This window comes from Buceros rhinoceros, unplaced genomic scaffold (genome assembly GCF_000710305.1).
Source record: "Buceros rhinoceros silvestris isolate BGI_N320 unplaced genomic scaffold, ASM71030v1 scaffold43044, whole genome shotgun sequence".
Lineage (NCBI taxonomy): Eukaryota > Metazoa > Chordata > Aves > Bucerotiformes > Bucerotidae > Buceros > Buceros rhinoceros.
In genome coordinates this window covers 16,023-27,908 of record NW_010409688.1, presented here as the reverse complement: position 1 = coordinate 27,908, position 11,886 = coordinate 16,023, and the positions used below count along the sequence as shown (strand labels likewise).

The 11,886-nt window shown below is 41.7% G+C and overlaps 1 protein-coding gene across 1 annotated transcript; it reads left to right on the top strand.

Annotated features, from left to right (window-relative positions):
- Positions 1 to 439: 439 nt before the first annotated feature.
- On the top strand, positions 440 to 11,233 carry DNAJC21 (DnaJ (Hsp40) homolog, subfamily C, member 21; the record flags this gene model as incomplete). The annotated part of the gene is made up of 10 exons (XM_010135304.1): positions 440 to 563; positions 1,437 to 1,569; positions 4,719 to 5,022; positions 6,216 to 6,367; positions 6,724 to 6,811; positions 7,054 to 7,203; positions 7,785 to 7,824; positions 9,732 to 9,922; positions 10,328 to 10,403; positions 11,069 to 11,233. Coding segments are annotated over 10 exons (1,423 nt in total), but the record flags the coding sequence as incomplete, so codon positions are not given.
- Positions 11,234 to 11,886: the final 653 nt, after the last annotated feature.

Below are 11,886 nucleotides of genomic sequence, written 5' to 3'. Positions count from 1 at the left end.
GCTGGGGAGGCACGGCCGGCTGCCCGCCGCCCTACCCTGGCAGCGCTCGGGAGGTGGCGTTGGGCTGGGTGCTGGGGGGCGTTGGCCTCTCCCTCCCAGAGCAAGAGGCAGGTTGCCCGTTAGTGTCGGTATTATCCCTCTGGCCACAGTCCTCCTGGCTTCCCTGGGGCAGAGCCCGGCGTGCGCGCAGGTGTGCAGTGTGCTGCCGAATGATTGCTGAGAGGGTGCTGAGCCGGAACCACGTACACGGCGTCGCGTTTCGGTAGCAGTCTTAATCTGAAACGTGCACGCGCGTCTCTGAGATTGCGACTTCAGATGCCCTGCGTAGCTTGTGTTTCACACGGGCTGAAGCATCTGGGTTATAGAGCCAAAACACCTGTGCTGCGTTCGTCCTCTTGTTCTGCATCTCCACGTCCCTGACGCTGTGAATTTTCGCTAGGTACGATAATCACAGGGAGGCGCTGCTGAAAGGAGGAGTCGATGGAGACTTTCAAGATGATAGTTTAGATCTGCTGCGCTACTTCACTGTTAGCTGTTACTCTGGGTATGGAGATGATGAAAAGGTAATGATTAATTAACTTTTAACGAATCTGCTTACATTTCATGAGAAGCGTCGGCATTTGCTTTGTGCTGAAAAGCTATGTGTGGAATTGGTGAGCACAGGTAGCAATAATGCTTACACAGATCTTTCTAAGGCAAAACTTAACACTGGAAGCTTTAATACCTGTCCAGCAATTACTTAGTCATGATTTCCAGCCATACCGTACAGCTGTAGAGCGTGTGTAGATTGTTTACTTACGTCATATAGTGAAGCATTCCAGTGCTTTTCAATACCCTCTTTATTCAGAAGTCCCTTTAACGAGCTAGAATGCTTCAGACTGAAAAGAAGGCAACATAACAGCAGCCCCTGGGGAAAGTGTAATTGGAATCCCTGTTGAATTTTAAGAGGGTCCAGGTGATGAGAAAAACCTCTGCCAGAGAAAATGCTTATCTGTCTTTGTGTTACTATACTAGGAGTGCATGAGTGAGTGAGTAACATCTTAGTTTAAAAAGAGATAGGATGCTTAATTGTGAGTTACAGATTTGGAACTTCCTCAGAACTCGATCCTGTATAACCAGGAACTTACCAACATCTCCAGCATGCTGAAACCTTTTTCTTTTTTAATGAGATCTGAATACAAGTGCTTGATGTGTGAGCAAGACAGAGACTATGCAAAGGAGATGAAAATAAAGGGAATGCGAGATAATGGGAACTTGGTTAGACAGAAGGGTGTTGCTATCTAAGAGCAAGTGCTTACAAGGACTTACCCTGACTTTGAGTTGCCGCTGCAGGATTGTAGTATTTCTCTAAAATAATCTACTGTAGCTGAGCATTTGTACACCTATTACTGAGCCATGCAAAGCGAGTCAGAGATTTTTGTCTCTTCTCATTTCAGGGCTTCTTCACAGTCTATCGACAAGTTTTTGAAAAGATTGCGAAAGAAGAGATGGAATACATGACGCAGGAAGATACCGAAGAATTCCCTATGTTTGGATATTCCCAAAGTGACTATGATACGGTAAGAGCAAGTGTAAATCTGAACTGGAAGTGACACAGCTAAGTCATTACTTTGTCCCTGGCTGAAATCAAAGGAAACGCTCCTGCTGATCTCGAAGGTGAATACAAAACCATGTATCTGCTCTCTTTTCCACTACACCAGAACATTACTATAATAAGAACTTACTATAAAGGAAGTGCTTGTGTTCTGATTCATAATGTTAGGTGAATTAAAATGGGTATTTCCTGCTGGACAATGTTATTAGCCAGGCTTTCAGGGTGAGTTGCCTGACAAACACTTCACAGGGCTAACCATCAATTATGCCAGTGAAACTGAAGTGTAGCGCAGGGCCTGGAAAACAAAAGAACTGATGTTTTCTTTGCTTCCTGATGAGAGTAGTTTACAGTGTGTTGGCTCACCTGATGTTCCAGAAAGCGATATTGAGAGTTTTTTTATAAATAACATGTAGTGTCTTGCCTTCTGTAGGAAAACTGCATAGCACTTAGTGCGTAACAGCCTGGAGAAAATGGGAGGAGAGTACGGTGCTGCACTCTTGTCGCCCACAGTTACTGTGTACATGTGTATGATTTAATTTCCAAACTCTTGCATGCTTTCCGCTGGGAAGCAAGGAAGGAAATTGTGTGTAGGACACTTGAATTCTTGTCTTTGTTTTGCCAACTGTGTGTTGTGTTCTCTCAGGCTTAGAATTTCTTTGTAAGGTTACCAGTATTAAACAGTGAAGCGACAGCACTGTCCCCAGTGAATAATTGCACAGTATCAGTGTACTCAGCTGTTACACCTCCTCTGCTACTCCTCCCTGTCACTTTTAGAAGAATTTTACTGTATGACTAATTATTTATGAAACTTAATTTGATACATACTTTAAAAATGAGTAACTTCAATGCTACAAAACTTGGCTGGAATTGGAAACAAAAGTAATAAATCAAACTAAGAAGCATCGTATTGTCAGGTGAAATTGCAGAATGGTTTAACAAATATCCCTCTTTCCCGGGTGTCTCATTTAGTGTCTCTGAAACAGCTAAAATCTGTCTTTTAATGGAGTTGAAATATCTTTTGAAGATGCTTGTTTTGAGGCCATGGGTAGGTATGATCATAGACCCAAAATGGCTTTCATGCTGTCAGTTAATAACTGCAAAACTGGCTGGAATGCTGGCACCAGCATGCGTTGACATCCTCCTTGTTCACACTGTTCTGGAAGCAGAATGCTCACTTTTTTGTTTTTGTTAGAGGGATTCATAGGGGTGTTTTATGGGAAATAGCCTTATTTAAATGGGAAGGTCATTATTCCTGTTATCTTACATTCAGAAAAAGAGATTATACCAGCAGAGGATTCCAGCATAGCAGTGACTGCTTCTGTACTCAGTGAGAGTATCATGGGAACAGGGAAAGGAGTTTCAGAAGGGAGCTGCAAAAACCCTGTGATGTGAATGCTCTCTAGTTCAGTCTGGTGAGATAATCCACAAGAAGCTTGAGAGGCAGTTTGATCAATGCCAGGCAGGCAGGGAAGATAATTCTTAAATCTGTGACTTCACAAGACTTGTGGGAAGAGAAGTCTTGTGGGTCAGTTAGATGCAGAAACAAAAGCAGGCAGCTCCAAGTGTAAGTAGTAGGCAAAACAAAATCCACCTGGGAGTTCAGCAAAAGCTGCTTGTACCATCTTGTGGGGAATGTTGGAGATGTGCTTGGCTTTCAGATAGCCGCTGAGGAAGAGAAAAGTCTTAGCTCCTGCATCTGGTGAAGGGGAGGATGATCCCTGTCATCAGCTGATGGCTGTGCATCCTTTTGCAGAGAAGGTATCCCCTTCCGCAGCAAATCTGAGTCTGATTGCACTTAGGTTATTAGATTAAGTATGGATATCTGTGGGTTATTAGAGAGCCCTTTTTTTGGTGATAGCAGAGAAAAACTAGTGTCTACCTTGAAAGAGGCCACAGCCATAAGCCTTTACCTGTAGACAGACCACTGGAAATCAGTGTTGAGGTGTTCGTAGTTGTAGTCTATACAGATACCAACGTCAGGAGGAGGAGGATAGTGGAAGAAGAGATATTAAACTGTTAGGTTAATTACTTCTGTGAGGTATTCCAAAATGTGAACACCAGTGCACGCAGGGGTAAGTAGTAAAAAGGCAGCTTAATGGGGCAAGTAGTGTAAGAAGGGAGCTTAGACATACCTTGTTTCCTGAATATACCGAATGCAGAAGGTTAGTAATTATTTGGAGAGGAACAGAGAACAAAACAAAAAATAATAATTATGTCATTTGATTAATCCAGCAGTTACTCATGAGAATAAGGAAAGATCATTTCCTGTTTCTTCTACTCTGAGAGCTAGATTAACTTGCAGTCATATCATTTGCTACCAAAACAGGACTAAGTGCATCTTCCCATAGTTAAACTGCGCCAGTTAGTCTGTCCCATAGTTAGACTGTCCCGTAGTCCCTTGTTAAACTGCACCAGTCACAGCTCTGTGCTGTTGTAAATGCCAACAACTTTCATGGGTTAATAAAAGAAATTCATTCATATGAAAGAGAAATCCATCCAGGGCTATTAAGTTCTGCTTTACTCTGGAAGCAGAGAGAATATACAGGGAAGAAATAGCATTATGTATCCGTGTTTGTTTTATTGCTGTATTTGTGCTGGTCGTTGGCTGCTCTTGGAAATGTGTGGCTGACCTTTGGAGTAACTTAGTGTGGTGGTTCTTAGGTAGTAAGTGCTTATGCCTGCTTGCAGACAGCATATCTGATTCTGATTGTGCTTTTCAGTTTGACAGGAAAAGTACAGCGCAGCTAAGTAACTGGGCACTAGTGTCAGCATGACCCAGTCCTGCAGGGGGATATTGTTTGGAAGTTTAGAAAAGGCTGTTGATTTGTCTTGGTTGGAAATTTTAAGGATGATATTAGGTTTCTCTAAACCTTCACGTGATTCATTTATACTCTGAGAGAAAACTCTACAGGAAAAATAAATCTTTACAGAAGACGAGAAAACTTCTACAGAAGTCCTGAATTACTCAGTATGGGTTTTCTCCCCCCACTAAACAAGTGACTTGTTTGATTTTTTTTTTTTTTTTTTTCCCTTCATTTGAGCTGTGTGTCTAGAAAATGGAAATGCAGGCTTCTACCTACTGCAGAGGAATGGAAATAAACCATGACACAAGGTCTTTCAAAAGAAATGACATCTTTCTATGCATATTGGCAGAGTTTCTGTACTCAGAAAAACTTTGCTTGGAAAGAAGAATATGACACACGACAAGCCTCAAACCGCTGGGAGAAACGAGCTATGGAAAAAGAGAACAAGAAAACAAGAGATAAAGCAAGGAAAGAGAGGAATGAACTGGTCCGTCAGCTAGTAGCCTTTATTCGTAAAAGGGATAAAAGAGTACAAGCTCACAGAAAACTTGTAGAAGAACAAAATGCAGAAAAAACGAGGAAAGCAGAGGAGTTTCGGAGGCAGCAGAAGCTCAAACAAGCCAAGTATGTAAAAGCGGAACAAATCTTTTATTTTAAACTTGGAGAAACTACCCCTGAGGATACCATATAGAGTCAGATACCAGTAGTAGCTCCAGTTGCTCTTTTAAATATCCTTGAAAATTTTCTCTATTAGTTTTGGTCTCAAGTCTGAGGTTTTTAAACTTGGGAGTGTCTCTGCATTGTGCTGTCATGTAGAGATCTAAGATAACCAGGGAATAGTTACCTGTGTGCTGCAGGTCACTGGCTGTGATAGCACAGAATCCAGTGTGCTTTTATTTACCTGGGGAAGTAAGATTTTTTTTTGTTTCATTAAAGGAAAAAGAATGTGTGTTTTGAAATGAGGGAGAACAGGACTATGCAACCTGGACTTAGAACAGCTTCATCTGCCTTGGAGCTGTACCTGCTAAAAAGAAAGTGGGGAAAAATGAACTTAGTTTTGCTTTTAACCCTTTAGAAAGGACCCTTTCATTGGACTAAATTTTATTTTTAATATTTCATTTTTCCCAAAATTAAGTAGAAGGAAGAGGTGATTTCCCAAGTGTAAGCACAATTCAGTAAAAACAATGCAAAATAATTGCATATTGATTAAAATTATATAATAATATTTTAAATACATATGGAATATATTATGTACGATTTATCTATTTTTATATAAAAGTATTTTTTCCTAAAGGGAGAATGAAGCAGATTTATGTGTTTACAGACAAATGGCTTGATTAGTTCTTGACTCCAGGGGCCAGCTGGACCAGAATTCTGCTGTGCTGTGGTGCACTGGTTGATAACTTGGGCCATGCGTAGATTTGGAGAACTGAGCTGGTACATTCCCATGGCACAGAGTCAAGGAGTAATCTGCCTGTGGCTTCTGTGGTCCTGTACTGTTAGTGGCTTGGGATCTTGCAGCAGGTAAAAGCAGCTGTACTGCTTTGAGGGTTGAGCTGCTGACAGACAGCTTGATACTGACCACGCTGCATAGCATTTCCTGCCTGAATGCACTGATGCCTCTTTACCTGCAGCTTGGATGTGCCCATAGGCTTCACAAATGAACTGCTCAGGTTTCCAGGCTCCACAGACAATTGTTTGCTCCCTCATATATGTTCAGGACTTCCCTCCTAAAATACCAGAGAAGAAGAAGTTATCTTTTAACTTCCCATCTCGTGGACGCAGTTATAGAAGTTACTGTATTGTTCTACTTAAAGGCTTGCTGAGCAGTACAAAGAGCAGAGCTGGATAACTATGTCAGATCTGGAGAGAGAGTTGCAGGAGATGGAGGCACAGTATGAAAAGGAATTTGGTGATGGATCAGGCGATGAAGATGGATTAGAAGAACAGGAGACAAAAGGCATCGAAGGTATGGGGTGCTGGGTGGTGTTCTGTATCAAGTCATTGCAGGCTGAGTCTTGAGTCACAGCACTTACAGCCCCAGATTCACAGTTGTAGTGCAACTCCCTGCCTCCAGCCGAAGAGTGACAGGCTAGAGTCTGGCCCTCTCTGGTGTTTTCCATTAGAATGTGAGAAGACACCAAGCTACAGCTGTTCATTTATGATAATGTGTGATTTGGTGAGATGGTCTTGATCCATCTGCATGTTGGTAATGCTACGGAAGTTGAATGTCAGTGCTGTGACTATTTGCTGGGGCTATAAGAGCCGTGTACTCAAAAATCGCTCATCTGACTTTGTCTCTCTGATCCCCACTGATCTCTTCAGACAAACTGAGTGATGAAACAGAAGAAGCTGAATTTGTTGATGGTCTGTACTGCCCTGCTTGTGACAAATTGTTAAAAACTGAGAAAGCGTAAGTGCTTGTGGTTGGGGATTTGGGAGTGGGGGTGTTGGGTTTCAGCTTTTTAAAAAATGCGTTTTAAAGGCTTTTTAACTTCATGCAATGGTCAGTGTAAGCTTTCCAGTAGAGACATTGTCAGGGCAGAGTTTTCCACGCTTAGTAGCAATGGGTAGTGGGCCTGCTATTAATTTATATCCTGATATAACAGAGTTTGCTCAGAGCTACTTGCAGTAATGATCTGCTGGTCTTCACAGCATGAAGAATCATGAAAAATCAAAGAAGCATCGAGAGATGGTAGCACTGTTACGACAGCAACTGGAAGAAGAAGAAGGGAAATTTCCATTGTCTTTGGATGATGCAAATGGAGAAGAGGAGGAAGAAACAGAAGACACAACCAAGCATAAGTACTTGAAATTGGTGTTAATTTTATTGTGACTAATGATTTAGTAAGTCTTGGAGGCCCTCAGAAGGAGCTCGTGATGATACGTAGTTGCATTGGAACTCACACTATTGTACAATGTAAAGTATTTCTCATCATCAGAGTTCCAGGAAGAAGCATGCATTAGTATGACTGGATTCACATGCTGTAGAATAATACCCTCGTATTTTCTCTGCCTTCTTAAACTTACATGTTACGGAAAAGCGTTGGTTATTTTTCAAACAGGAGAACTTGTATAACATACGAAATGAGAATTAATGAAGTAAGTTGCACAGCTTCATTCTTTGAATGGCCAAACCATAATACCAACTACCTCACTAGTATTTGCAGGTTCAGTCTGAGCCGAATAAATGTTTTACTAAATGCAATGAGTAGTTTAGGAAAACCAGTGTTTTCATTTCAGGCACAATTTATTTTCTACTTGTGGCTGCTGTCTCCCTAATATCATGTTAAGAGGATAAGCAAAAATATAACTTGGTACCTTTTTAGAAATTGTAATTGGTTTTCTTCTTGAAAAGAGTTAATTTTAAATTCTTACCTTTTCAGACTCTCGAAGAAGCAGAGGAAGAAACAGAAAACAATGATGGTATGTAGTCATAATGATATCCAGGGAGCCTTACAACCCAGTTTTGTTCTCTCTTTAACTTTCTGCCCTGAAAAGTAAGAGAGAACTTGAAATTCTACAGAACCCAAAGACTGTTTTCAGATAATTTTAGTTTTTACTCAATGGCAAAATGATTTTTATTACACTTATTTTATGATGATAATCTCATAGACCTTGCTTCTTTCTGTTTGTGCAGATCCTAGAAAATGTGGTGCTGGCTCTAAAAAGGTTACAGTCTGAGGTGTAAGGAAAACCGATGGAAACAGGCTGATAGGGAGAATGCAAAGAATTAATCGGAAAGAGCAGCAGTGGCCTAAGTGCACTAGCAGCTCAGTTGTTCATTTTCTGCTTTAGTTGTTAGAGTTGGTGTAATGTTTTGTTTTGGTTTTCCCTCTACATTAGAGATCAACAAACAGAAGTAACGCAGTATTGGCATCCTACTGATACAGTGGTGGTGGAATGAACACATTCGTTCCACCTGTCACTTGAATTGTAGTCACAATTAACACCAGTCTGTTGTACTCCAGGATCTGAGTCTGTGCCTGATGTGACAGATCTGTGCTGACAGCAGCAGGGTCAATTAAAGAACTGCAAGCTGTTAAGTGGCAGGAGTGCCATAGTGAGCAAACCGTTCTGTCTGCCTTCCTCAAGCTTAATCTTTTTCAAGTCTTACCTCTTCTCTACTTACTACCTCAGTCCTAACCTGGTCCCAGTGAGCTATCTGTACCAGGTGCTGCCTCTTCCATCCTTTCCCAAGATGGTCTTCTGTCTTCCCCCAAGCCAGCCCCTTTAGTGTCCTATTATGTGTTCACCTTTTCTGCCCTCTCCCACACCATCATTATCTCTTGTCCTCAAGAAACTTCCCTGAGACTTTGAAGCAACTGAATTTTTCTTGCTTCTCTTTGGCTGGTATCGCACAGTCCAAGTCAAGTATTGGCTTGACCTCCTTGTTTCCATGCAGGCCATTAGGCTCCTGTTCAAGTCTTGCTGCATCAGTTTGACATCAGGTCTTGTTCTCACTGTATAGGTTGCGTTTTGCCACTGTGTCTCTTCCATTGGTTTGGTCACTGACGTCTTCTGCAGCCCAGGCAGTAGGTGCCACTCTTGTGTAGCATGAACTGGAATCTTGTACAGATATTCTGGAAACATAATCTCCATCCTCTAATAAGCTTTATGGAATACCGGGAATCTCTGTGGTTTTTTTCCTGAAGGAAAGTAGATCAGCCAAGTTTTTCTCCTGGTAGCTGAAATTCTGCAGAAGATACTAGAGATGACAGAGCTGCATTAATGTAGTGTTAGGTCAAATTTGTTATGCTGCTTTTGGGAGCTGGGCTGTTTTGTTTGAGGCATGCTCAGGGGTTGATCTTCTGACATGTAGTGCGTCTACTCTTTCTCCTGGTACACGGAAAGGGCTGCCAATGTTTCTAATGTTAGGGAGCGAAAATACAGTGTCTCTGTCTAGCTTCAGTCAGCTCAGTTACTGTGGCTTAAGTGTCCTAATGCAGGTGTCTGGCACAGAAAGCTTTAGTCTAAATATTTAACATTTTGCCAAGTTGAAAGCAAAGCCACTATCCTATGATGTGATACGGTAGCCAGAGCAGAATGAACCCTGTCTATAACTAAAAGATGCCTCCATTCTTTTCTCACGTAGTTTTAGAAGCTGTTTTATTGGTTTTTCTTCCCTTCATCAATGGTGGCCTCATCTGTCAAAACAGGAGAACTAATGTTTTACCTGTGAAATCTCACTGAAAAGACAGAGTAAAATTAAGAGAGTCCATGGCTTTCTGTTCTCCGCACCCACCCAAGTTTGCAGTAAATTAGTATAATACCATAAACATAATCACTGAAGAACTTGAAGTGGTTAATTTGCATTTCTTCTATTTGGACAGACTTATGAGGACTTGTTAGATAAAAGTGCTGACGAAGAACCAGTTGAACAAAAGGAGATGCCTGGTGTTCACAAGGACAGTGGCTCAGCAGAAGAGCTGGTAAATGATGGACAAAGATGTGCTGTGTCAGAGGACACAAGCACTACAGATGACGTTGGCCAAGAGAATGAAACAAAAAGTGAAGTGAAAAGGTGCGCTGAGTCGCAGTGCTGGAGTCACTCTGTCGTTCTGTGTCATGTTTGATACTGTCAAGCCCAGATTTACTCACTAATGTAACTGGGGGCTTCTCCTCTAAATCAGAGTTGACTAAATACGATACTAAACAAGGGGTGTTAGGATCTGCTTCGGAAATGTTGTTTGACTGCAGGTCCCTGCCACATCACTTAGCAGCAGCTGATTCATCTAGCTGAACCTTGAGATCAACAGTTGATCATATGAATTAAATTGCTTTGTTTTTTGCTAGAAGCACTTACACTGTGTTGTGTGAAGGAAGAGCAGGGGGAAAGCAGCAGAAACATTGATGACTGAAAACCATCAGAGGCTCCTAAGTGTTGACTGTCCCTGTGCACTGACCTTGGTTTCTCTTTGTCTATCAGCAGTACTAAGCCTAAAGGGAAAAAAGCCAAGGATGCAAAAAAGTCTGCTAAGGCATCTTCAGAGCACCCAACAACGGTAGGTCAAATTACTGCCACTATTCAAGAGCTGATGGGTCACATTACTACAAACAGGGTGGGTTGGTTGATCCCCTCCAGTGCACAGATTCTGTTTTCTGTTGTTTGCTGATTTTTTAAATAATAACAGGTATTTCTATCTCTGTGATTTTATTAGAAGCTAGGAGACTGGAACAGCAGCTGTTCTGCTCACAGAGAAGAGCAGGACTAAACTTCAGTTCTAAGAGTTGCTAAAGCTCTGTATCCTAGGCAGTTCAGATAAATTAAACACCTGAAGACAGAGCTGTTGTCGTCAGTTAGGTGGTACCATTTGCATCTTTCCCAACACTGACGCTTCCTAGAAAGAGCAAAATCTTGTAATAAGTACAGCTAAGGCACACTAAATTCACTAAATCTCAGAGCCCAAAGTACTGTATGTATAGCCAGGTTGTTCTTCATTCTTCTTAACTATCCTTTGAAATTTCAAGAAGTTATATGAGTGATTTTTTAAAATAATACCTGTTTTTTTACTTGTTTACTTGTTAATCAATCGTAGAATATCCTGTGATAGAAACAAACAGCTTATTTCCATTTCGTTGTCTAAGAGAAACTGCATACAATAAATCGGTCTGTGACATTTACTATTCCGTACAAATGTGAAGCACTTTGGCTTTTTCCTCATTGTAGAATGAAGTTCCCATCCACTGTGTAACCTGCAACTGTGCATTTCCATCCCGAAATAAACTGTTTGAACACCTAAAAGCCACAGGACATGCAAAAGCGACACAAGCACCAGCTGTAAATGGAGCTGTCAACACCAGAAACAAAAAAGAGAAACGTAAAAACAGATAGAACTTTGTTACAGTGACAGTCTTCATAATCGTACACGAAAACTCCCAAAACTGAAAGGTGCACACGGCCTGTGTTTGGAGTCAAACAGAGAGGGCAAGTCCTTGTTCTGGGAGAAAAAGGAATGTGCAACAAAAGAAATACTATGTTGTGAAGGAACCTGTGCTTTCTTTTGGATTTATCAGCCCTTCCTTAATGACTGGATTTTGACCTACCATCTCAGCAGCTTTCACATCGTAGGTGGGCAGATGGGAATTCAAAGCTACTCACCTTGCATTCCTGTAGAAACTTGCATGGATAAAGTATTCACACAGAGGAAATAATAAATTATTTTAACATTGCGTTGCTGCTTCTCTTTTGAGAGGGCTTAGCTGAGGGTAAGTGTACCCCATAGAAGGGCCTGAGCCAGTTTGATCATTTATTGAAGGAGAAACATAACCAAGACATGGAAAAACACACGCTTTTCTTCTGCCATCCCCAACAGCCCTTTCAAATTATGAGGGCTGCTCTGAAAGCAACGCCTCCTATTTCCTTATGTCGCCCACGGGGTCAGAGGCGGGTGTTGGTGCTGTGGCAGGTGAGGGCGGAGCCGCCCACCAATACTCCGTTAGATTTTGCTGCCCTGTGACAGACGGCAGCAGAGGGGCAGTCTGACA